At 53.3% G+C, this 25,701-nt stretch overlaps 1 protein-coding gene across 4 annotated transcripts in view; it reads right to left on the bottom strand.

Moving 5' to 3' along the window:
* LRP1 (LDL receptor related protein 1) overlaps positions 1-25,701 on the bottom strand; it is a 177,441-nt gene that overhangs the window by 119,924 nt on the left and 31,816 nt on the right. For 3 of the 4 annotated variants that reach the window (XM_065575932.1, XM_065575933.1, XM_065575934.1), the window contains exons 2-3: positions 14,069-14,191; positions 711-848 (exon numbers count right to left, since the gene is read on the bottom strand). In XM_065575932.1, coding sequence (XP_065432004.1) covers positions 711-848; positions 14,069-14,191 — 261 coding nt within the window. The remainder of the gene's footprint in view (positions 1-710; positions 849-14,068; positions 14,192-25,701) is intronic. The other variant, XM_065575935.1, reaches the window with a different exon arrangement.

Here is a 25,701-nt window from a genome sequence, read left to right as displayed (position 1 = left end):
GAATAACAATCTTGAACTCCCTGGGAAAGTGCTAGGTAAGAGCTAGGCATCCTCCGTATAAGCAGCAGGGACTCTGTACTTGTATCTTCGGTACTTAGCTGGCACATCTGAGCACCTCACAACATCGAACGTATTCAGCCTCCCACACCGCCGTGGGGCAGGGCTGTTGTCCCCACGGTTCTGAGGGACAGAGACTGAGTGACTTGACCAAGAACGCACAAGGAGTCGGTGCCAGAGGCAGAGATTGAACCCTGGTCTGCCAAGGGCCAGGCCAGGCTAGGTTTTTCCCAACAGGAGGTAGCAAGACCCCCGGCTAAGGAGGAAATCAGTCCTAAACTCAACCCAAAATCCCTGCGCCTCCTTCCACTCAGCAGAGAGTGCAGCTATGACCGGACAGGAACAATCGGCATTTTTCCTGCAGGAGGGAACCTTCAAGTCCTCTAACCCCCAGCCCCCAGGACTTGTTGACAGTGCTGGGTCGGGGGTCGCACTGAGGTACCTCCACCAGTGCATCGCTCTTGTGCGAACACGCCGCACGTGGGGGCCAATCACTTTCTACCGGGGCCACGGCCCGTGGCTTGGGGTCGGCGCTGGCGCAGCCGTATTAGTGCAAACAGCCGGTGTGGAATTTCCCCCCACCCCTGACAGCGGAGTCTCTCAGCCCAGAGGGAGGTGGGGGCTGCCCCGGGGACCCGCCGGCGCTCCCCTACCCCGGCAGTGCGACCCCTCGTCCGAGCCGTCGATGCAGTCCTGTAAGCCGTTGCATAGCTTGGTCATGGGTATGCACAGCTCCGTGCCCAGGCAGTTATGTTCATTGGGTTGGCACCGCGACACCTTGCTCTGCGGACCTGGAAGAGAGCAGAACACAAGAGAGATTCAGCCGAGAGGGGAAGGGAATCGCTCGTCAGCATCACCGCAACGCCCGGGAGCTGCAGCGAGGACCGGGGCTGCAGCTGGGCCCAGCCCATGCAAGCAACGAGAACCCAGCCCGACAGCTCCCCGAGCAAGGGGCCGGATCCCTCCCCTCCTCCCGGCGCCCTGCCACTCCCCCGCAGTGCAAAAGGCCCCGCTCGCATTTCGCACCCGCTGGGCTCTGATGCAAACACCTACAGGCGGCACAAAGCCACAGACAACAGGAGCCGAGGGAGAACCCTGCCATTTCCAAGACAGGCCTGGGGGATGTCTACGCTGCAGGTTTACTGCGTGTTCTTACCCCACACACACCAAACCCTCCCATGCGTGTAGAACCCGTGCTCACATGCATGACTGAGGCGTGGGGCAAGGAGACCAAACTGCACTTGTTTCCAATGAGACTTCAGTGCTACTGTCACGTGGCTGCTTTTGAAAATCGGCCCCCCGTGAGTCTGTCTACACTGCACACAACCCCAGGCTCCGATTTGAGCCCAAAGCCCCCTTCCATCTACACCCAAATCTCTCTGCCTTGGACCCGCGAGTCCCCTGGGCCCAGGCTCTAGGACTGGCCAGGCGGAGGGGCCAAGCCCCTTGTTTTGCAGTGTGGACGCAGCTTGGGCCCAGGTCCTGAGAGTCTCCCAATGCTATCCCACAATCCCACGGGCCAGCGCTCCTTGGGGGGACCCGTAGCTGGGGTCTCCCGTCCAAAGCGCTGCCCCAACCCCACCCGGCTTCACCCCCGAGATCCAACAGATACACCACACCAGGCAGCCTGGCTCAAACTCCCAGGGGACGGGACGCAGGTAATGCAGCCACACAGGGTGGGTCTCGCCTGGGCCCCTCCGTGAGGGACGTGTTGAGAGGGGCCGGACTTGCAAGGACCCAGGGCAAAGGGAGAGACCAGATTAACGGCGGTGGAGGGGGCCAGTGCCCTGGCTGCAGCTTCGGCCTCCAGTGTCTCCCTACCCCTGCCGGCATGTGTGTAGATATTTCACCCCGGTAAGGAAACACAAGCCACTGATCACACAGCACTTTACTGACCGGCTCGTCAAACACAGCAAACTTCACCCCCTCCTTCCCACACCACACTCCCTGGGCCAGCGTCACCCAGCCTCCCGCAGCCGACAGGGCCTGTCAGCTGGCTCCTTCCTAGAGCCCGGGACACACGTCTCGAAGCTGCCCGGGGCAGGCCAGAACGGGCACATCCACAGGGTTCCAGACGTGCCCACTCCCCCCCCGAACGGGGACCGGACAGGAAAGGGAGCCTGCCTCACGAGCAAGGGAACCCAAGGGGCAAGGAAGTGCCCAGCAATGGGTGCCTTGTGGGGTTCCCTGGCTGGGGCAGCCCCTCCAGGGCTAGATCGCCCCCTCGCATGAACCACCCTCAAATAGTCTGTGCCGAGCGCTCAGTACTTCTGGGGGCGGGGGGAGCGGTTTCTAGGTCCCTCTCTAGCCAGAAGTTATATTTTTCCTCCCTGCTGGTCGCAGCACCCAGGGGAAAATGCCCCTCTGAAGGAGCTGGGATGGCACATCTTATTTTTAGCCTCATCTTGGCATCAGAAGATGGGCAGAGCAGAGAGAATCTTTAACGAATAGCTCATAAAAACACTTCCTCATCAGCCCAAGGACTGAACCACCTTCATTCCAGCAGCGTCGCATGGGCTGTGATTAGCACTGCATCCTACCTTAGGGACTGCCCCGCCAGCACAGGACCCGACCCCGACACAGCCCCCCGGAGAGACGGGGACGGATCATTATTCCCATGAGGAAAGAGAGAGACGTGCCCAAGGTCACCCCGGGAGAGCAAAGAATTGAAGGCAGGTCTCCAGTTCCCCTAAGCAGCTGTGCTGTGCCCTCTCTCTTTCCCCGCAACAGCAACAACCTCCCACACACTGCACCGCCATGGCCGCTCCGCTTCAGGGTGGAATCCTGCACCAGGAGGAAGAGAATCCAGCACCTGCAAGCGGTCTGGGCCCAGCGGGGCACCCGGGCTCATAAACAAAGCCAGCGAGTAGGGCTGACCGTACAGGGAGGCGACCCGCCCAGTCAGACGGTGCCATTTTGACCGCCATTTTGCAGAGCAGCGTAAACGCAACCGGGTGCTTTACAACCACAGAGGCGGTCCCCGCCCCAGCCGGAGGGGGGACGCGGGAGATCAGCTCAAGCACAGAATAGGGATGGCCGTCGCTGCAGGAAGTCATGGAGATGCATCGTGGGAAGAAGGTGCGATGTAGCAGGGAGGGGAAAGGGGACGTGACGTCCCTGTGGAGTGGGACATGCAGGAACTGGAGTTTCCCCGCACTGACACACGCTTTCTCCTTCGCTGCAGATGCACTCGCTAGCTGAGGGTGCATCCGAAAGTCGTCCGCTTGAGCTGACGGGCTAGCGACTTCGGCCAGGGCAAGGCCTCTGCCAGCCCCAATCCCTGGGGGAACAGGGTCTGTCCAGGCCAAAGCTCATTCCAGGCACCCAGTTAGCAGCAGCGAATGGTGCAGGGAACTCGGGAGAAGGGGCGTTGATTTGGTTTTCATTTTGTTTTGCTGAGAAGAGCAGAGCCTCAGGGTGGAACGGGCACTAGGGGAGACGGGGGTAGGAGACGCACAGACACGCACTCCTCTTCTCACAGAGCTGGCCTCCTGCCTGTATTTTTCCTACCCCTGAACGAGCCCTGTTCAGCATAGGTCCTAGACAGAGGCCTTCGCGCATCTCCCTGCCCTCCAGCCTCACTCGCACCGGCTACGAAACAGCCAATTATCACTTGGCGACTCGACAGGGAAGTTCGGACCCAGCGTGCCAAGCTCCCAGCTAACAGCAAAACCGAGAAGCCATCAGAAAAGCTCAGGCTGTGACACACGGAGCCCCATGCCACAGAAGCAGGAGAACATTTCAATGCCACGAGGAAACCAGGCCGATGGAGCGAGTCAGGAACATGCAGCCCCAACAGCTCTTTGCAAGAATACCCTGGCTTCTAAGGGGGCAACTTTTATTCCTGTTTGTTCTGGTTGCAGTGACTTTAAAAGGCCGCCCATTAGGAATAATTCTGTTTATCCGGCCCCTCCGGTTTCTATTTGGCCTAGTGGGTTAGAACAGGGAGGGGCTGGGAGCTAGGACCCCCTAGCTCTGAAAGGGGAGAGGGATCTCGTGATTAGAGCAGGGAACGGGGACCCAGGACTCCTGGGTTCTGTCCCAAACTCTGCCACTGTTTGTCTGTGCCTTTCCGGCTCCTTTCCCTTCTGGAGGAACGCAGTTTGGTTTATAACCAGGCAACTCACTAGGTTAAGAGCCTTCTTAACAGCAACTACACAATAGCTTGTGTCTCTAAAGAGAGCTCTATCTAAATAAACCCACTCTCCTAGGCTCAGAATAATTGCAAATTAAGGGTTAATTAGCCGTGTTTCCAAACAGGTCAAGGGAAGGCACCCAAAGGAAGCACACAGTCCATCAGTCAAAACCGATCTCCCTGCCCATTATCCCTGTGGAAAGAGCAGATCAACTACTTATCACAAATGGGGCAGGATTAATTTACAAGCCGCTTTGTTTCCCTTCAACCGCCTTTGCTCGTTAATAAATGAGCCAATTTATTACATGTGACAAGCTTGTGGTACACCCCAAAGGGCTGAATTAGACATGAATTTTTAACCTCAAAAAAACACTTGAAAAGCAGCAATTCTTCCCCCCACAAATGCAGCCTGTAATTGATCTGGCACCGGCCCAAAGACACATAAAAATGGGAAAAAACTACAAGTGAAGAGATAAGAGAGCACGGAGCGAGGACTGGGGACTTCACAAGCTACATGGCTGGAGTGTTGGGGACGGGAAGGCACATTCAAATAAAACCCACTTGGGCGACTAGGTTAAAGCCCCAACCCTGATGCTTATGATTTAGCATTCAGAGTGCGGCCCCGGGCCAGGCCGCCACTGTGCTAGGAGCTGTACAAACACAACAAAAATAGACAGCCCGAGCACCCAGGAGCTCACAGCCGAAGGCCTGGCCTGCACACAGGTTTCACGTGACGGTGACGGGGGTGCATTTTCAACTAAAAGAGCCACCCCGTACAATGCCTAACGGAGATGCACTTAGACTGGTCTAACAATGCTTTATCCTGGACTAGCTCCCCTTCCCTCCCTACAGTTAGTGATACCAATATAAACACTTTTATACTGGTATATCTGTGTCCACACAGGGCCGGGCCGCCTCGGACCCATCAGGAATGTGGGGAGGAAATGCTCCTGCCCTCCAGAACCGCATGGCGGCAGCCGCCGCCCGTGAACGTCGCTGGTTAGAGTCCAGGGGGAGGATGAGCTTCGCTTTGGGACGGCGCACTGAGCTGGGACTCCGCAGACCTGGGGTTGATCCGTGGCTCTGCTGCGTGGCCCTGGGGAAGTCACTTCCCCGCTGTGTGCCTCAGTTTCCCTGCCCTGCTATGTGCCTCAGTTTCCCTTCCCCTCTCTTTGTCAGTCTGGCCTAGCTGCGAGCTCTTCCAGGTAGGGATTGTCTCTCATGAGGTGTCTGTGCAGCCTCTAACACAACAGGGGGGACCCTGATCAGAGAGGGGGCCTCCAGAGGCTAGATAATACACAATAACGTGGAGGGAGGGGGGCACATTCTGCTTCCAGGCCCAAGCAACTGTGGGGGAGGGGGGAGAGACACAGAACCCAGGGCAAGTTTGTCAAAGGGGAGGAATCTCGGGAAAATCCACTCCAGGATCTCGCATATGCCTCTAGTTAATTTCAACGAATCTCCCCCTCTCCTGCCTCTCTGAGCTGCCAGGAGCAAGCAGTGAGGAGAGAGGAACCGTCTGGGGGCCCCGCTAGGAACAATTCAGGGTGCAGCCTCGGGCCAATCCAAAGCAGACATACACCGCGACTTTACCCCTACATAGCACCTACCGCTCGAAAAAGCCTCAAAGAAACTAAGGGAAAGACTCCGCATCCAGGGATACCTCGATCGGTAACATCCCTACAGCAGCTGGGGGAAAGGACCCCCGGGCGTCCACGGCTACCAGTGAGCAGGGATTAGAACCCAGGAGTCCGGAATCGCCATTCCTCACTCCCTGCCCCTGGCCGTACCCACCAGACAGCGGGTCAGTTTCCTCGGCTGGTACGCACTGGCATAGATCCGCTGCGTCCCGGGGCGCCGCCCGTTTTATACCAGCTGAAGACCTGGTCCCATCTCCTCCCTGAACGACTCCAAACCGGCGGCCGAGGACTTTCATTGTGACGCGCCAGGGGCGCCCAGGAGCGCACTTAGCATCAGTACGCTGGAGACGCAAGCGAGCAGAGAGCCAAGATCTTCCATTTTTGGGTGCTTGCCTGAAGATGCCTTAAAGGCAGCTGAAATTCAGAGGGCGCTTTCTGAAAACCAGCCCTGCTGACAGATTCACATTGATCATTCACTGCCCCGCAGCGCGGGGGGCGGAGACAAACGCATCTCTCCCGACAGGAACTGTCACCATGCAGACACCAGGCCCCCACGGCTGCAGAACAGATAAAAGCAGAGCGCTCTGCATGCACCAGACCCATTTGACCGATGTGTCGGCACTTAAGTGGGACTGTGGCATCAACAGGGAAAACCTTCCACACCGTGCTGCAGTGTCTCAGGCCAGCCGGGAGTCCCTTTTATTACCATTGTGTCTCATTAACACATTCCTTTTTGTTATCTATATTAACAACGCTCTTATCAGTAGCTCTCACAGCGCTTTACAGAGGAGGCCGGTAGTCTTATCCTCAGAGCTGCGGAAACTGAGGCACGGGGAAGTGACTTGCCCGGGGGCGAAGCCAGGAATCGAACCCAGCTCCCCCGGAGCCAGTCCAGTGTTCTACCCACTAAATCACACTGCCCCTGCAGCAAGCTTTGGGTAAATGCTCAAAAAGCACCCAAAAGTGACATAGGCACCTAAGTCCCATAGAACTCCAGGGGACTTAGGAGCTTTTGAAAATCTGACCCCTCCCCTACACAGAAGAGTTGCCCCAGTTTAACTTAAACCAATTAAACCAGTCCAAACTCAAAGGGGACTCAAAGGGGACCACTCCTATGCGTAGAGTTAAGCTTCCCCAGCTCTCCGTGCACAGACAGTATTTCACCAGCCCTTGACGCCCTAGGAGTCTGATTCTGCAATGCAAATGGTGCTGTGTCACTCCCTGAGGCTGCAGGCAGAAGCCGCCCTCGCAAGCCCAAGCTTTAAAACAAATCACTCTTCTTGCCAGCAAGATAAGGAGGATGCGAGTCGGCTGAAGCCCCCGGTGCCAGACTGGCGTGAGAAAAGCCCCTCTGACAACCTCAAAAGATAGGGGCTTCTCAGCCCCTTGCACACGCTGACAGCTGAGCCGCTGCTCATGCTCGCTCCGTCCGGAGCCGACGTAAAGCAAGCAGGAATCCCTATTAATAGCCCCGGGTGCGCACAAGCGAGGCTGGACCGGGGGCAGGTTGACAAGAGGCTGCAGGACAAAAGCTGCAGCCGCTTTACCCGCAAGGAAGCTAACAAGTGCAACCGGCAGACAGAGCTCCCAGCTGAGCAAGGCCAGGCCAGGTCCTCAGCTGGGGTAACCCAGCCAGTGAAGCCACTTGGGATTTGCACCAGTTTACTTAGGTACGTGGTGCGCACGCACGCACTCACACACGCACACACCCCACAGCGGCTCTCTCTCACTAAGCGTTTGTAAAACACCGACCACCATAGGACCCCGATTTTAATTGGGGCCCACTCAGGGATGTCTTCTCTGCAGGGTTAGCTCAGGGTATAATCTGGTTTTTGCCCCGTCCACACACACACATATCTCTAGCGTCCGTGGTGCTGTCAGCTCCAGCTGGCGGGTGGGTCAATTGCTGCTGATGCAGGAGTGATGCAGCGAGGATGGGATCGGTTTGAGTTACAACTCACCCACGGCCAGCGCTAATCCCATCGCTCTGCGTGTAGCTGGCCTGCAGCTTTGCAGTGTGATCCTGCTTAGGGTGCGTCTTCGCTGGAGGGGTGGACCTGTTCTTAACCCACGGTAGCTAACTGGGGGTAAAACAGCGATGAAGACACGGCAACTCGGGTTTTAACTTGGGTTAGCAACTGCCGTCCAACCCAGGCTCCTCGGTGGGCGTGAACTCAACCTTCTCACCCAGGTCACTCAATAGCTTCCCTGCTATTTTAACCCAAGTTGAGAAGACCCCTTTTTCTTTGCTGCAGTGAAGACACGCCAGCGCGAGCGAGGGCAGAGCTAGTGGAGTAACTTGAGGGAAGCACCACGACCCCCCCCACCCTGGTGGTGATGTCCATGAGATGCTCCCACGACACATCATGGAGAGCAGAGACGCAAGGGGTTTTCAAGCGCCAGAGAAGGGCCTTTCCCTGTTCCCCCTGACACTCCTCCGGCCGTTTGAAAAGTTGGCACCTGTGTCTACACACACAGCGCTGCAGCTGTGCTGATCCTGGTGCGTCACGCCAGCGCGTCTGGTGAAGGTGCCCTATGCCGACAGGAGAGAGCTCTCCCGTTGGCCTAACAAACCACCTCCGCGAGCAGCGGAAGCTTTGTCTGGGAGAGAAGCTCCCGCACCAACATTGGGCTGTGCACACGGACGCTTACCTCAGCGTAACTCATCTCGCTGGTGGGGATGGGAATATTCACACCCCGAGCGACCTACCTTTTGCCGACTTGGCTTCTGTCTACACTGCAGCCTAAGTCTTCTCTGGTGGAGGGATGTGGGGGGGGGGAAATTAGCTCATGTTTGCACAACCTTTTGAAGACGTAAACAGCTGCGTAAGTGCCAAATATTTCCAGTTTGCTACCGGGAGTCACATTTTTACCTTGATCGCTGTGGGAATGCTAGGACAAGCTAGCTCAGGGTTCACGCTACCGACAAATCACATGCTAGTCAATGGTATGACACAACCTACAAGTCTCAACCGAGATCCGGGCCCCACTGTGGCAGATGCTGTACAGTGGTTTGCTGTCAAATGGGAAGACGCACATAGTGCGGTCCCACAGGGTGTGCCCTGGATCCAGTACCAGTCAATATTTTCACTGATGACTCGGAAGATGCATGTAAAATTTGTGGATGACACCAAGCTAGAAGGGGTTGCGAACATGTCAGAGGACAGGATTAGAACTCAAAAGGACCTTGACAATTTGGAGACTTGGTCTGAAATCAACACGATGAAATGTAATAAAGACAAGTGGAAAATCAAACGCAAAAATACGAAGTGGGGAATAACTGGCTGAGCAGTCGTACTGCCGAAAATGTCCGGAGGTTCCAGCGGATCACAAATCGAACACTAGCCAACAATGCGATGCACTTGTGGGAAAAGGACAATACTAACAGGAGGGGCGTATGTAAGACTCGGGAGGTAACTGTCCCGCTCTACCAGGCACTGGTGAGGCCCCAGCTGGAGTCCCGCGGCCGGCGTTGGGCGCTGTGCTTTAAGAAAGACGTGGACAAATTGGAAAGAGTCCAGAGAAAAACAACAAAAATGATAAAGGTTGAGAAAACTGGACCTGTGAGGAAAGGTGAAAATAACCGGGCAGTCTAGACTTGACAAAAGACGACTCGGGGGCGGACCTCACAACTGTCTTCACCTACGTTAAGGGCTCAAGTGTTCTCCATGTCCACTGAAGGCAGGACAAGAAGCAATGGGCTTTTACTGCAGCAGGGCAGCTCCAGGTTAGATATTAGGAAAACTCTCTAACTCTCGGGGGAGTTACGCTCTGGAAGCGGAGTCCAGTGGTCCCCAGCACTGGAGGCTTTTGGTTGGATGAAGCCCAGTCAGGGATGGTCTAGGTGACCTGTCCCTGGCCCGACGCGGTCTGATTCCACAACAGTCAAAACAGCAAGAAAGAGAAAAGGGGGCGGGAAACGGAGGAACACAGAGAGAGGAAGAAATTTCCCCACGTTCAGTGCCCGAGCTGGGAACAGGACTTGGGTGTCGTGAGTTCCACTCCAGTGCTCTACCCGCTAGACTGCCCTGCCCTGGGATTATTTATACCTCCTGTTTGTCAGACAGGCAGCTGAGAGACAGCGAGCGATGCAGGCTGGAATTTTCATTTATTTCCTGGCTTTGCCCAAGGTGATCCGGTGAGTCAGGGGCAGACTGGGAACAGAACCCCCTTCTTCCGCATCCCAGCCCACACGGCAACCCGCCCCTGTTCCACACAGCCAGTCCTATCCCTGTACCCACTCTGCCTGTTGAAAACGCCTTGCCCGAGATTTAAGGGCAGTTTATTCTTGGCTCTTTGTAATTCTGAGAAAAATCAGATCTTGCTCATCCTAGAAGAAAAAGAAGAAGGAAGCCACCGAAGATCTGGTTCCCGTTCTTTGCGCCTCCCCGAGAAGTCACCCAGCTCTCCCGCCAATTGCACAAAGTCTAACCAGTCCTGCTGCTTCTCAGTCAAGCAAATATATCCAAGGGATTCTTGCTAAGCGCAGAGAACACGTCTCCGGAGGGTCCCTGCCGACACCGCTCCATAGCCGGTGTATTCATTCTGCAACAGCTCTGCTCCCTGCCCCCAGCGTGGGGGGCTGGTCAGGGACGTTGCTGGAGCACACTGCAGCATGGGTATTCTCAGCCCCCCCCAACCCTGGGAAACAGTGTGTGACCTGTTAGAGCAGCCTCAGGGCTGCACTCACTTACATGGGAGGCTGAGCGGAATGCAGGGGAGCACAGAGATGGCTGAAAGCCCCTCCCCAAGTGCAGGAATGGGAGAGCTGAGATGCGGGGTTGCGAGCTGGCCGGTTGGAGGTGTACCACGGGAGAGCAGCCGGTACTGCTGCTAATGTCCTGCCCCTTTGCTTGCCCTCAGGGGAGGGAGTTGTGGAGGGGGGAGTAGATATCATCTGTGCTCAGTCAAGCTTCTCCAAGTGGGAGCAGAGCTCTGAGGTGTCCAAAGGGGCGGGCTGGCCATATCCAAGGGGGCTGCTGGGAAAGAAGGGGTTGAGGCAGGTTCCCCCAGTGATGCAACAGGACAGAGCCATGAGGGGTAATCGGGAGCCCGACCTCACGGGCCGCATATCTGGCACAAGCTGAAGAACGCTGCAGTGCAGAGCGAGGGCCCGGGCTGGCTCTGGCGAGAGAGAGGTCACAGAACGGCACGGCCAGTATCAACCTCTTCGCTCATCTAGCGCCACTCGGCGCCACTTCGGGCCGTGACTGCATCACCCCCCGATGGGCGGGCTCTGTACCCAGCCCTGAGCTACGCCCCCCCACCAAGGAACCCACCCACTAGCCTTCCGCACCACAACCGCCGCAGGAAGTGGTTCTGAGCATCAACCCAGCGCGGTGGTTGCGGTGAGCACGGGCCCAGAGGTGTCGCTCAGGACAGGACGTAAATCGGCTCCTAGCCTCTTGCGGATCCCCTGCCACTCTCTCTTTTTCGCACGTGTAGGTGTGTTTGTGAACATGTGCACGCTCACAATTCTAGTTCAGGCAACTGACCCAGAAGTTATAGGTCAGGGAAGGAATGAAACTCTCTGGCCTGGGTTATACAGGAGATCATAAAGATCCCTTCTTCCCTTAAACCCTATTCATTTCACCACCTGCCCAGACTTTCTGGCCTGTTCGGCTGCTGGGGCAGAAAGGCTGCCTCTCTCACCCCAGAGGTGGCTGCATCTCAGAGGCGTCTGTCCAAAGATCCTACAGGACGGAAAAGGGTCTCTCAAAAAAGAAAAATCACCAAGGGTTATTTTAGCCCGCTGGGGTGCTCGTGGGTGCGTGGCAGGCTCTGGATTTCTCAAGTTTATCCTTGCGGGAGGGCAGACGCCGGGTGGCCTGATCCCAAGGCTGGCAAACGAAGGTTCGGGAGAAAGGTGGAGAAAGTTAGTTTCAGGGAGCGCTAGAGGTTATGCTGCATCTGTCTGGATGGATAAAAAGAGCCCGGTTAAAGGAGCACAAACAGGGCACGCGGAACGTCTACCAGGACGGATGTGTTCCAGCAGCAAGAACCTCCAAGTTTAGCACAGGAATTTTCCAGGGCTGCCAACTGTTTTGAGCCAGAGAGCCCGTCCCAGCCTTTTCGTCTTTTCTCCCTCCCATCGGGAGGTGGTTGCGTCACTTTGCCTTAATAAATAACCTGAGTCAAAAGGCCGCTTCGGAAAGACCTTTATTTCAGATGGCGCAGCCAGGAACCGATTTCAGTGCTGGAGGCTAGGAGGATGAAAGGAGCCCAAAGGGCATTGGACAGCTGAACCCGAAGTCAAAGGGATTTAGGCACTTAACACCCACCCCACACTTCAGATTACTTTGAAATGCCCACCCAGAGTCCTTACAAATTCACAGAGACTTTACTGGCATGGCAAGTTACACACACATTTGCCAGAGTGAAAAGACAGACCAGCCCCGTGGGGTGTATGACCCACTCAAGATGGGGCCACCCACTGTGTTTGTGGTTTGATCCCCTTTGTCACTGAAGGTCTATTCCTAACACAGTAAAGCCTGGCTCTCAGCTAGAGCTCTCCAGTGGTAGATCTCAAAGCACTTTATCAATGAGGTACCCATTTTACAGACAGGGAAACCGAGGCAGAGGGTGAGGAAGTGACTTGCCTACGGTCTCCCAGCAGGCTGGTGACAGACCCAGGAACAGAACCCAGGTCTGCTGAATCCCAGGCCAGCGTGCTATCCACATGCTGCTTTCTCTCCCCCCCCCCCACACACACACACACACACTTCCTAGACACCCTCCACAAGCCCCCCATCTTCCTGAACACTCGGGATTTGTTTGTTGTTACTCTCTTTTCTTTTTGTTTCCTTAAGATCCAGCCTCCGCTGGGCCAGATATCTGCCCATTCCCATCAAGTCCCCACAGCTCCACGCAGCTGCTCTGCAGCGAGGGGCCCGCCCAGCCTCTGCAGCTGAGGCAAAGGGACTTGATGGACCCAAAAGCAAACACACAAATCTGGGAACTGCTATTTTGATTGTCCACAGGCTGTTCCCAACTGTCCCTTTCCTCTCCAGTCCCAACCCTTCCCACACACAGGCACCCCCTTAACTCTGCACCCAAGAGGGGCAGATTGCAGTTCTCTTCCTGGCTGCAGCAGATTTGCAAGCATATCAAAGTCTCCCCAGCCCCCCCACATCCACCCCCTCCCCAGGTCTGTCTCAGCCTCTCTGCTCTTTGCTCCAGGGTACTCAGCGCTTGAAGCCTCAGAGATTCCTCCCCTGAGACCAGCAGTCCTCGCCAGCTGCAGGAAAGGACGGATGCAGCAGACGCCAAGGAGCGTAACCCCTGTCAGAGACGTGCCTCTCTGCAACGGGGTTAGGATCATCGGGGTTTCTATATACACACACACACCCCGAAAGTGGCTGCCCCTTGCCCAAGCACCCCTTTTTTCCCTCCCCGCCTCCCCCCACCGGTAAAGCAACCTGCCAAAAATTTCACGTTGCACTTTCTTTGCCAACGTCCCCCACTTCTGGGGTGAAGGAAAAGGCTCTACATTGGCCTGGCTCTATGCCCTGCTAAAACTTTGGGAAGGGGGGGGACGACCCCCAAGCACCGAAACAGTGGACCCTGACCAACTCCTCGTGAACAGCTGAGTCTAACACCAAGATCCATAAAGCCAGGGGTCCAAGCTTCAGGACGCAAGCCTGTGCTACAAAGAGAGCCACATAACAAAACACGCACCCCCACGCACCAGGTTCGAGAAGTACATTTTAAACCCCAGTTCCTTCATCTCTAACACCAACCAGCATTACTTCTGCAACACAAATAATCTATATGCCAAAGACAACAGTCCCACAAAGATCCAAAAATGAAGGCCCCACACAAATTATTTAGGCAGGAAGCATACAATGCCGTGGGGTTCTTTCCTTCCGCGTAAATGGCTCTTGCTAAATCCTCTGTTTCTTTCATTTCCAGTGTCTAGCAATTCCAACAATAACGGTGTTACAGGGAGGTTCATAGGTATCCGTGAGGCAGCAGGTCCCCTCGAAACAGTGCATTTGAGAAGCATGCTATTGGGGTAGACAGAAGAATGATGGGTCATATAGAATGGACGGTTTATACTTCTAACAACTTCCTGTCATACCTGCACCGACAGATGTGGCCAGTGAACATTACTATAGAAAGAAAAGGAACGAGGAAGGAAACTTTCAGGTTGATGCCAGTTCAGAACCCTAGAAGATGCATGCAGTAGAAAAATATAAACACAGACACAATTAGCAGGAAAGAAAATGATACATACATATATCAGGAGATTCATCGGATCCGTCGGGACAGTCTTTCTCTCCATCACACCTCCAGCCCTTAGATATGCACGTAATCTGATCTTTGCATGCAAACTGTTTAGGGCTACATGTCTTCGGTGCTACATAAGAGAATAAAACAAAACAACAACAACAATAAACATGGTGCGTTTCTTCCCAAGACAAGTTATTTACAAGAAATTCAAGCTGGATTTGATTTGGTTTTTTTTGAAGTCTCAGCAAAAGTTTTGCACGTAGCATCGGGGTCCGTCTGTCTCACCCCTAAGGAAAGAATAGGATTTAAACTGAGGAGCTGGGATCCATGATGCGTTAGCAGATTTTAAAGATCATTTAACTTGGATAAATTAGTGCTTGGGAGCCAAAGGCGATTTATTTTTTTTATGCTAGATAATGAAAACAAAGTTTAAAAAACCCAGAGGAGAGCAAACAGTAAGTCAGTTCTATTCCCGGCGCTGCCTCTGACCCCCGGTGGGACCTTGCACAAGTCACTTCCCAGCTCCGTGCCTCAGTTTCCCACGTGCAAAAGGACTCATCTGTACTGCAGTAGCACCCAGAGGCCTATGAGACCATGGCCTATTCTAGTAGGAACTGGGCAGACACCTGGCGAAACGAGACAAAGAGGGGGGGAACACTGAGGCACGGCACGGGAAAGTGATGTGTCCAGCGTCACGCAGCTGGCAGGGTTGGGGATGGAACCCAGGAGCCCAGACTCCCAGTGCAGCACCCCACCCACCAGACCAGACGCGCCTCACCATTTTCCCTACCTCTGAGGGGGTTTGAGGTGCTGCGTCGCCACGGCAACAGCAGCCACTGGAGAGCCAAGACAGATAGGCCTCAAACTCCATCCTTGAGCAAACAGACCCAGCACAGGGGGATTCAGACATGGCTGGGGTTGGGGGAGTGGGGGACCCTCTGCTTCCCTCCCTCCTCCCCCCCTCCCGCCCCACAAGGCCCAGAAGCAAACATGTCCCCTAAGCTTCCCTGCAGCCCGCCCTCACGCAGAGAGTAAAGCTGGCCCTCTCACCCCCGCCCTCACACACACACACACACACACACACACACACACACACACACACACACAGACCCATGTCACTGTGGGTCCCTTGCACGCCCAGCGGGACGGGAATATACGCAGATCCCCCAGCTTCTCTCACACACACACACACACACACCCCAAGATGGGGGAAATTCCACTGTCCCCATTTTACTGACAGGGACCTGAGACACAGAGGGACAAAAGGCCCAGATCCTAGAGGTATTTAGACACCAAATTCAACGGGAGTTCAGTGCCTAAACATCCATGGGACTTAAGATCATGTCGGAAGAGTGGGGACTTGAACCAAGGCTGGGCCTAGGCCCCGGGTCAGCCAGCGAACGCCCCCAGCCAGCCAGCATGCCAGAGAGAAATCCTTCCACCCCAGCTTTAGAAGATGAACGACCATTACACAGCGGCCTGATCCTAGCAAGGAGGGGGAGCGGAGGAGCAGAGCAGACAGCTGGACAGAAATAAATATTTGGGAGCGGCTCGTTAGGTTTCACAGAGAAGTGCCAGGAGATTTCCGGGCGTCTCTGCAGCACTCTGGGGCTGCATATTTCTTCGGGACACTCGATGAGCTCTCACTGGGAGGGGTTGTTGATATTTTCAAAGCATTTAAAGGCACAAGGGACCATTATGATCATTTAGGCTGATTTCTATTGGGACGCAGGGGGGAGGGAGGGGTTGGTTTTTTTTTTTTTTTTTTTTAAGTTTAGGAGCTCCCATGGCAAAGGAACCAAAATTCACTCCATATTCACGCTGGCAGGCTCTCTTTCAGGAGAATGTCATGCACAGTGAGAAAGCAGCTCGCTGCTAATTGTCGCCCAGAGAGCACAGCTCAGAGCTTTGTTTAAAAATAAATAGATGGCAAAGAGAAGCAGACAATTAAAACCTCATTAAAATAAATTTATTTAAAAAGAGAGAGTCGGCTAAAATGCTCAGAGCAACGGCTGCAATAAGGAAGGGTCAGGATTTTAAGGCAATAAGGGTTTCGGTCTCACGTGAGGGCCAGCCCAGCAGGCTGAAATGCAGAGAGGGAATTTGACCGTCAGGTGGCTAATTCTCGCCATTTTATAGTGAATGTGGTGATGTTTGCTGGTTTTCTGGGAGTCCCGGGACCGAGAGAATCTCAGATTTCTGGGAAAAGAAGACAGAGTTCAGCGCTCCTGGTTGTAGAGAAAAAACAGAAGTGTGACCCAAACGGGCTGTAGGCATATCTGTGCCCTGCCGTAAGCTTCCCAGCCTCGGGAGACAGGCTCCTGCTAGCAGGGTGCAAGCGAACATGCTAACAGCAGCGCGGCTCTAAACCCCACCCACAGGTGCTGGAATTACGGGTGCTGTCGCACTCCCTGGCTTGAAGTGGTTTCCGTCATATACAAGGTTTAAAGTTTGGTTCATTGGCTCTCAGTGCCCATCCCAACCTCATCCTGTAGCCTCGTGCAAGGCCCCAGTTCAGTCCCTGGGGCCGGCCAAGACGGCGGCCTGAATGACCAGAAAGGGGTGTCTTTGAATGCTGACGTGGGGGGAAACAACCTGCGTGCCAGCTGAACTAGACCTGGAGGGTGTATTTCCCTCCTGGCCCCGTTGCTAGTGTGGAAGGGCTACGGGGTTTTCCTCCCGCACCATACAGCTTCTTCCCTCACCGGGGAAGCGGAGGAGACAGAGGATGGAGCTGGATTCTGGAAGGATTATTAGTTGCAACCAGAGTTAAAGGCACAGGATAAGACCCTTCCTCTCATCTGGTTTGGACAGTGAGGTCTCTTGAGAGGGGGACTGTCTCGGTGTGTCCATGCAGCCACTACGCAAAGGGGCCCTACTCTCGGTTAGGCAGCCTTCTTGATCATTTCCAGGCATCTAGCCGACACCACAGTAATACAAATAACCGTCACGCTCCCTGGCCTTGCACGGGGCATAGAGGGGGTGACTTGGCCCAAGTCACATAAGGAATCAGCAGTCCAGCCGGGAACAGAATCGGGGTCTCCCAATCTAGCGCCCTTCCCGGCTCTGCCCCAAGCCAGCAGGGACAGGTCACTTGGCTCCGATGGGGATAACCCTCCCCCGCCCCCCGCCAGCTCATAAGGGTTTAGAGTCTTTAAATACCGTTTGTGAAGTGCAGTACCCACCCCCACAGCCTCCATCAACACTAACTCTCTCCCAGGCGCCCGCGGCCGGTTTGTACCTAGATTCTGGAGCTTCCTGCTACAACCCCCAGGAGCCAAGAACCTGAAAACAGAGCAAGCGGGTCTGGAAGCCAAGCGAATGTTAATACACATTAACCGTTATCTCCTTGATCCTGCTGTAGTGGGGGCAGGCATTTAAAACAATAGACATGTCCTGCATTGTTAAAGAGACGAGACCCGTTCCGGTCCCACAAGGCCTAGGGTTAAAGTGCGACTAACGTGGTCCAAGTCTTGTGCTGGACCCCCCCCACACATCGGGGTGAGTTTCACCCTCCTACAGTGAGTTTCACCGCCCCCAGTGCATCTTCCCATGCGCTCGTCTCCATGCCAATTACATCTGGGAAGCGACACTGATGCCGTTGCTACGGGTGATGTGACTCGTTGTCTGCCATTTAACGACCAAGCCATCACCTCAGCGTTCCCGACGGACGCGGGGAACGGTGCATCCATTTCCCTCCAGCGTCTGCGGCGAAGAGGCCTGCCTCACCTCGCTTTCCCTGCTTAGATCTGTGCAAGGAACCACCGGCGTCCCCATAGGGAGCCTGGGAGAAATAGCTAAGGGGAGTGCAACATAAATCTGTCACTGCTGCAAAACCGTGAAATTGGAAAGTCAGTTGGCCAAGGATAACAGGAAATACTTCCCCACCCACCGCACAATGCATAATTAGCGCTCCTCTCCACAGGACAATATTCCAGAATAGCTTTTCCCGATTAACTACGCCCGACGAGCTCCACACAGGGACACTTTTGCTCCGAATTAGCTTAATCCGCTTTGGAAACAGATTAAACTAACTTGGAATAAGCTCTCTCATTCCAGAATAAGAGCATCCACACATGGAGTTCATCAGGAATTTTAATCCTCTTTAACTAAGAGCGGTCATAGTGGGTCAGACAAATGGTCCACCTAGCCCAGTATCCTGTCTTCCGACAGTGACCAGTTCCAGATGCTTCAGAAGGAATGACTAGAACAGGGCAATTTTCAAGTGATCCGTCCCGTCGTCCAGTCGCAGCTTCTGGTAGTTGGAGATTTAGGGACATCCAGAGCATGGGGATGCATCCCTGACCCCCTTGGCTAACAGCCACCGATGGGCCTATCTGAATTTATCCAATTCTTTTTTGAACCCAGTTATATTTTTGGCCTTCACAGCGTCCCCTGGCAATGAGATCCAGACAGGCCAACGGGGCGTTGTGTGAAGAAGCACTTCCTTTTGTTTTTAAACCTGCTGCCTATTAATTTCATCAGGTGACCCTCAATTTCCTTATTTCACCTTATTCCAGATTAGCTTCCATGTGTAGACAAGCCAAGTTTAGACTGCAGAACTCCTTGCCCCAGGATGCTGGTCCAAGCACCGCATTTAGCAAGATTCAAAGAGGGATCGGATATCCTGCCTCGGCCTGGGGCGGGGTGGAATACGTGATCGCTTCAGGTCCCTTCCGGCCCTATGATTGGACGAAATGAACATCCAGAGCTGTGAGAGTCCACGCTAGAAGTTGGCCAAGGGATATAAAACCTCATCCTTGTAAGATTGGAAGCTCATTGGAGAAGCTCATTTTTGCTCTGTGTTCATTCAGCACCTGGAACAACAGGTTCCTAAGCCCATGGCTGTGCGCTACTAGGTTATAATTGTCTAACTATTAGGGATTGAAGGAGACCTTTACGGGGACCCCCTCAGGAGACCTCTGCCCACAGCAAGGTTCTTACAGTTTTCTCTGAAGCATCTGGCACTGCCGTGGCTGGAAACAAACTCCAGGAGTAGATGGACCTCGGCTCTGATCCGATAGGGCAATTCTTACGAAATAAACACCGCCCTCAATGAAAAATACAAGCCAGAGAGAGACGTACGGATCAGATCGCCAGCCTGGAGCAGAACCAAAGGCCACCTAAAGTCCAGTTTCCTGCCTGACAGTAATCCGTACCAGAGGCTCCAGAGGCAGGTCCAAGGAGCCCTGTAGGAGGCAGCTCCGGGATAAGCCGCCCCGTGGGACAGTTCCCTCCTGACCCCTACAGCCAGAGGTCGGCTCGTGCCCTGAAACAGGAGGGTTTGCAGTCCTGCCAAAACACTGGATTACTGTTCTAACTCCCGATAGTTACATGGATCACAAGACTATCCCTAAAACCCGGCACTCTGGTCTCAGGCTCCCCTCAAGTGCTTTCAGACCGGACAGGTTCCGCTCCCTCTCACTCCTAACCCTGCTTTGCCAACGGAGTTCACACCCCCTGGCATCCCACTCCCCGAGCTTGTCAAACCCTATGGAGTGAGGGAGGGGAATATAAACGCTGGCCCTGGATTTACTGCCCCTCTCACCCTCCCAGGCTTCTAGCAGGCTAGGCATGACCTCCCACAGCACAGATCTATAAGGCCCAGCCTCAACCAGCATGCCCTCTCCCACCCCAGCCTCAGCCAAGCTTGGCTTTGGAGATCCCCGTTTCGCCTCTGCATCCCTCCCTCACGCACCGCCCCCCAGCTCAAAAACTAGGGAGGAAGGAAATCCCTAGAAAGAGAAAGATTAAATCCATAGCAAGCATCAACTGGCCACTCTGGTGTAGTGGCTGTCGGGAGCCTTGGGGGCCAGTTTCCCCTGGGAAGAGAAAGTGACACAGATTCTGGGTATGTTCTTACCAGAGCTCATTTATGTAACACTACAGACATCAGTCCTGAAACAGAGGTGGTCACAAACAACATGCAGGCATCCTCCTCTTTCAGGAATCCCAGCCCGAACGCCACGAATCGGCTCTGCCTCAAGAACCGGCTCTAGTGAAATTACGGCAGAGAGGGGGAAAAAAGTCTCCTGCCATGTGCGACAGCACCCCCACAAAACAACTGCAGCACGAAACGGACACAGCACGTCCCCCAAAGCCTGAACGCAGCTCACGCTTGAAGAAACAGTGCTCGTAAGGCTGTGGGTAATAGCACCACTCGGTGACTCCTACCAGGACAATACCTAGCACTTCACACATGCAACACCCTGTGCAAACATTTAGACCGGGAAATTCAAGATAAGACTCGTCTAATTCTTCAGAGCTAGTGGATCCAAAAGAAGTAAAAATGCTTCTTCCAACTCTGGGAAACCACCGTGAGCATGTTACCCGAAGGCTAAAGGTACTCCCTGCCCACGGTCGCATTTCAACCTGCAACCGGCCTGCATCCAAACCCAGCTCCACCGCGAAAAACGTGAGCTCTGCTCACACGTGCGCTTCACTGGGGTTTAAGATCATTTCAGCCTCTTACGCCACACAATGCCGGTATGTGTTTTCGAGGGAGCCTTTCACACCATCACTGCTCCTGGCAGCTTTACAGACCAAAAGCAAGCTACAAAGACATTTGGGGGGGGGGCAGCAAAGAAAGCTCCGTTCTCTCTTTAGAAAAGAAACCATTCAAGCGGCTTGATAATGTTACACTTTTTTTTTTTTTGCAGGAAGTTCTTGGCGAGTTAAAGGAGTCCCCGAAGTAAGCATGTCAAGGTGCCAGGTGGACAATCGGAGAAGGTATCCATTGATGGAGCGTTTACAAAGAGCCAAGCTTTTCATTGAAATGCGGGCAGACGCAGCCCTGGAAGGGGAGAGGAGAAGAGCTCCAACTTTGGGAGGAGAATAAAGGACCCTTCATGCAGGATATAATGGCCAGCTCAGTTCGCGGGGATGGGACAGCTGCACAAGCCGTCCACGGAAAACATTTGCCTCTTTAGCAGTCAGCGGCCATCCTGCTAAAAATAAAAGGCGAGCGACTATTCCGGCAGGAGAGAAAGCCCCCTTTTCTCGAACGGCGCAACACGGCCAGCATAGCCGTTCCCGCCGGCAGCTGCTCAACAGAGAGATGAAGAGACTCCAGCGAGGAAACGGAGGGGCAGTGTGGTCTAAAGGGTGGAGCGCGAGATTGGGACTCAGGAGACCTGGGTTCCAATCCCTGCTCTGCCGCTGACCTCGGACAAGTCATTACCCTTCTCCGTGCCTCAGTTTCCCTGCCCACTGGCGTCTGCCTTGTCGGCTCTTCAGCGTGGGAGCTACCTCAAAACTAGGGGCCCTGATCACAGCTCAGACATGCTATTGTGACATACACAACAACCCATCAGCACACTCAGTGAAAGGGCCAGAGCTTCCCCAACAGCGTTGGAAGCTCTTTGGGGGCAGGGACTGCCTGTTTGTTCTGTGTTTGTACAGCACCTGGCACCACAGGGTCCAGGTCCGTGACACTCAGAGTCCACTGCTGCCGTTCGGTCTTAGAGGGGGCACACTTCCATCGAGGGAAGGACGGATGGAGTCAGGATTAGAACTCAGGCAGCCGAAGGCATTTACCTGAGTGGCTCAATCCACTACACCACACTTCTTTGCGTTCATAATGAGGATAAAGATGCTATTTAAAAAAAAAAAGAATACCCATTCAATTTTTGGTCAAAGCATGAAACTGACACTCTAGTTTTAAACTGTTTGGAGAAGTGCAGAATAGACGCTTTCAACCTCAGGGACAGACGGTGCAGTGACATGGGCCGATACAGAAACCTGCAGAGGTCTGAAGTAACCAGAAAGATCTATTTCTTGCTTAAGCGAGTCTTGCTTTCTTACTAAACCCTGCTTGGACTCTTCCTTTTTGGGGGGGTAGCTGGTTTTAACTTTGCAAAGGAAACAGCACTGGCAATAAATATTGACTGGAATGAGCATGATTTGCAAAACAGATGTTCTTAGGGGAAAGGAAAAAAAATGAATCGACTCCACATTCCTTATGAGGTTTGGTTTGGTTGGTTTTTTTTTTTTTTTCCCCTCTTTCTGCGCTAGTGCACATGATCTAGCGCTTTGGAAGCCAGTCAAAAACCACTTATCTGCACCACATGCCCAGGGACAAGCAGCTCGCTCTGAATTCACTCCTGGGGCGGGTAGCTTGAGAAACGTGGTCAATCTGAATGGAAATTCTCTGCTCTGTTTTACACAGGGGGGGTGAAATCAGATGATCCCAAAAGGTTCCCCACGGGCCTTTAAAATAGATACCTACAAAGCTATTCCCTCAAGCTACCTGCATTTCAGAACAACGCCTTTCAGAGCCACGGGGAAAGAGACACTTTTTCCTCGTCTCTCCCTCGGTTTCCCAGCCTGATCATTTCAGTTTTATCCAGAATTCTCCCTGCTACGGGAGAAAAGCGACTGTTCTCCCTGGTTCAGCCATCTATCTGCACGCTCACACAAACTATCCGCCTTCATGCATTAATATTTAAGATCCTAAAATGTAATTCTTCCAAGCTCCGGAGAGGTTAAAGAGAAAGTATTTAAGGTCTCTTCGGCAAGGAGGAAAGGGTTGATGTGATATTAACATATCATTGAGGAAGTGGGAAGACAGAGCCAAGCAATTTTGGTTTTTTTGTTTTTTGGTTTTTAAACATAACATTATTGGTGCTTTCAACCCAGCCGAGTTTCACATTGAGCAGAATGTGACCGCAATGTTAAAGGCAAAGCACATTATTTTGGTCACGTTGCAGCGGCAGGCACGCCAGCGAGCACGGAGACGCTTTAATGAACACCGAAGCTCAGAGGAAGTCGCAGATCAATTGAGAAGGGCCCAAATTGCATCCACTCGGTTTTTGTTCGATTGCTTCCCCTCCCCCACCATTCAAACCCAATAGCCCGTCTCCAATACAGCTCAAAGTCTTCACTGACGAATATTATTTTTTGTTTGCAGCGTTATTGCAGCAATGTTGGTCCCGGGACACGAGAGACAAAAGAGGGTGAGGTGAGCTCTATTTTATTGGACCAACTTCTCTTGGTGAAAGAGACAAGCTTTCGAGCTCCACCAAGCTTTTCTTCGGGTTATTTTAGAATCGAGTCCCAGGAAAGGACTCCAAGTATTTCCCAGGATCGGCTGTTTTAAATATTCTTTCAAACTGTTTATAACGAACTCCAGAAAATTCAAGCCTTTATCCTTGCAGGGGAGAAAAAACAACCTGGATTGTTTTTGCAGGGCTGCTCGCGAGCTCTGCGCTGTGACCACAGGGTTGTCTCGCTGACTTCAACAGCACCACTCTGTGCTCAAAATTAAGCACGCGTGCGTTTGCAGTATCAAGCCCGAACTAAGGTTATAATCTCCCAATTCCGCCAGGCACTTTAAGGCACGTTTAAATGCTTCAAGGTTATAAGAGCATTTGCGTTCCTAACCCAATTCGACCCCGTCCCTCTCTCGCACCCTTTAAAGTGTCACCAACAAAATCACCTTTCAGCCTGAAATTGTACATGCTTCAGGCTCAGGCCAGGGGAGGCAGGTTTCAGAGTATTCAATCTAGCCCTGGTTTCAAATGATGGAACTTTGTGTTACTTTGCCAGAGACAAATCCCAAGCATTCAGGAAGTAGGAGTCAGGCCACACCCCCAAATGAGTGGCTTAAAAATCATGAGTTTTCTTCTTCTTTTAAGAATGAAAGGGGGTTTTTTGGGCAGGGGAAGTATTTCACCGTCTGGGTTTTCACCCTGTAGGGTTTAGATTTTCAAGCTTTTCTGTGCAACGATGAAGGCAAGCATCTAGATTTTTGAAAAAACCAAAGCGGAGATTCAATCTAATGACTCCAGGAGCTGGGGCTTTTAAGAAAAAAATCACGAGGCTGGCGATAAGAAAAAAATCACAGAAGTTGGCAAAGCCTGGAGTTGGGAGGGACTGAGTTATTTCCTCAGCACTATTAAAATGTCCGTAAAAATTATGCCGAATTTACTAGCCAGTCGCCAATGTAAACTTGTCAAAGTGTTTGCTTTGGAAAACGAGGCAAGGTAGCAGGGGATTTTAAATCCTGCAGGCTACTTTCTGGGCTCACAGCTTGGAAGGTTTGTTTGTTTGTTTTAAATATAAGATTTCAACACATTTCAAATGCAACATTTTTGCAATTCTTGCATCTGGCCCCCTGGATTAGAACATTCAAACCAGCCCGGCTCTATCGGAGCTTCCATTCCCATGAACAAGGCGCTGTTAAGACTCAGAATTATTCTCCTTTGCAAAAGCCACAGGCATCTTTGCTGTTTGTAACTTATTTCGGTTGAGGGGGAAGGGCTGTTTCAATTACAAACTAAATATTGACTTTTCAAATACATACTTTTTTCCTCCCCCTTCTCCTTTCAAGTCAGCCCACTGCCTATAAACCACAGGGCATAAACTCGTAAAAAGAACTAAATATTGGGGAAAAGAGAAAAGGCTTTGCAGGAAGAAAAAAATATTCCAACGGAAGCAACGCACCGTTCCTAACAAACATGCGGGCTAGCAAGACGCGGCGGAAAGCGCCAGATGAGAAACGAAAAACAGGAAGGAATCTCTGACGACTTTTCTGGGCCCCGCCCAATTTTTATTTTATTTTTTTTACCACCACGGAGGACCGCAAGAAGTTTAAACCCAAGGGCTGGCAGAGCCTCTGCCGAGGTCTTTAAAAACATTTCTTTGGGCAGTCCAACGCCTTGATTTCTGTCCCCCTCTCCGGCGGATGTTTATCCTTTGCCCTGCCACGAAACAGGAACTGCAGCCGCTTGGACGAACGGATTGAAAGATTCGGCGGATGTCTCTGGGCCTTCTGCGTCCTCGGGGATTTGCTCACTGCAGGTGTGTTGGAGCCATCTGCCACGGACAGCAACGCTACGCTAGGAAGTGGCCTTCGTACCCCTTCCCAAATGGCAGGGGAAGAGAGCGGTTCACTCTAAAGCAGTTCACTCAGCAGCGCGGTGGGGCAGACAAGTTCCTCCCCTCCCATCTTGCGTCTTGTCTACTTGGGGTCTGTCTCTTGGTGTGTGCAGCGCCCGGCGCGATGGGACCCATGTCTCACTTCGTTGGTGCTACCCTGGCCCGCATCACTGAAGAAAGAAGCAGCCTCACTCCCTTACCCCGTAGAAAGCGGCAGCAGCATCTCCTCCTCGGCAAGATCAACAGGTTCCCTCCATACGGCCCAGTTCCCCGCTACGAAGGGCCAGCATCCCGCCCCCTCCCCAAGCCCTCCATTCTGCAGCGTGGCCAGCAACAGGTCTGCAAAGCGCAACCCTCGAACCCCGGACACCTGGGTCTTGCTTCGTTTCAATTTTTAAAGTTGACACGCTTATTTGGGAGCCGTTTGCAGGCTACTCTGAGAGGCAGCAGGATACAGGACTTTGTCGGCATGGATTCTCCCACCGGCCTGCTGGGTGACCTGGCTCGTCACTCCGTGACTCAGTTTCCCCTCTTTAGGGGAAGGGACTGGCACACAGAGCGAGAACGCTGCCTCCGCACCATCCACCCAATTTATAGGCCATCCTGTCATTCTGTTTGTACAGCCCCTGGCACAACGGGGTCCTGGGTCCATGACGGGGGCACCAAGGCGCTAACCCCAATAAAAACAACGCGCATACACCCCAAAGACCAGATCACACTGCTCCCCCAAGCGCCGCAGCCCCTCGGTCCCCCCGTTCT

This window comes from Chrysemys picta, chromosome 22 (assembly GCF_011386835.1).
Source record: "Chrysemys picta bellii isolate R12L10 chromosome 22, ASM1138683v2, whole genome shotgun sequence".
Classification (NCBI taxonomy): Eukaryota; Metazoa; Chordata; order Testudines; family Emydidae; genus Chrysemys; species Chrysemys picta.
This window is presented reverse-complemented; position numbering and strand designations above follow the sequence as displayed.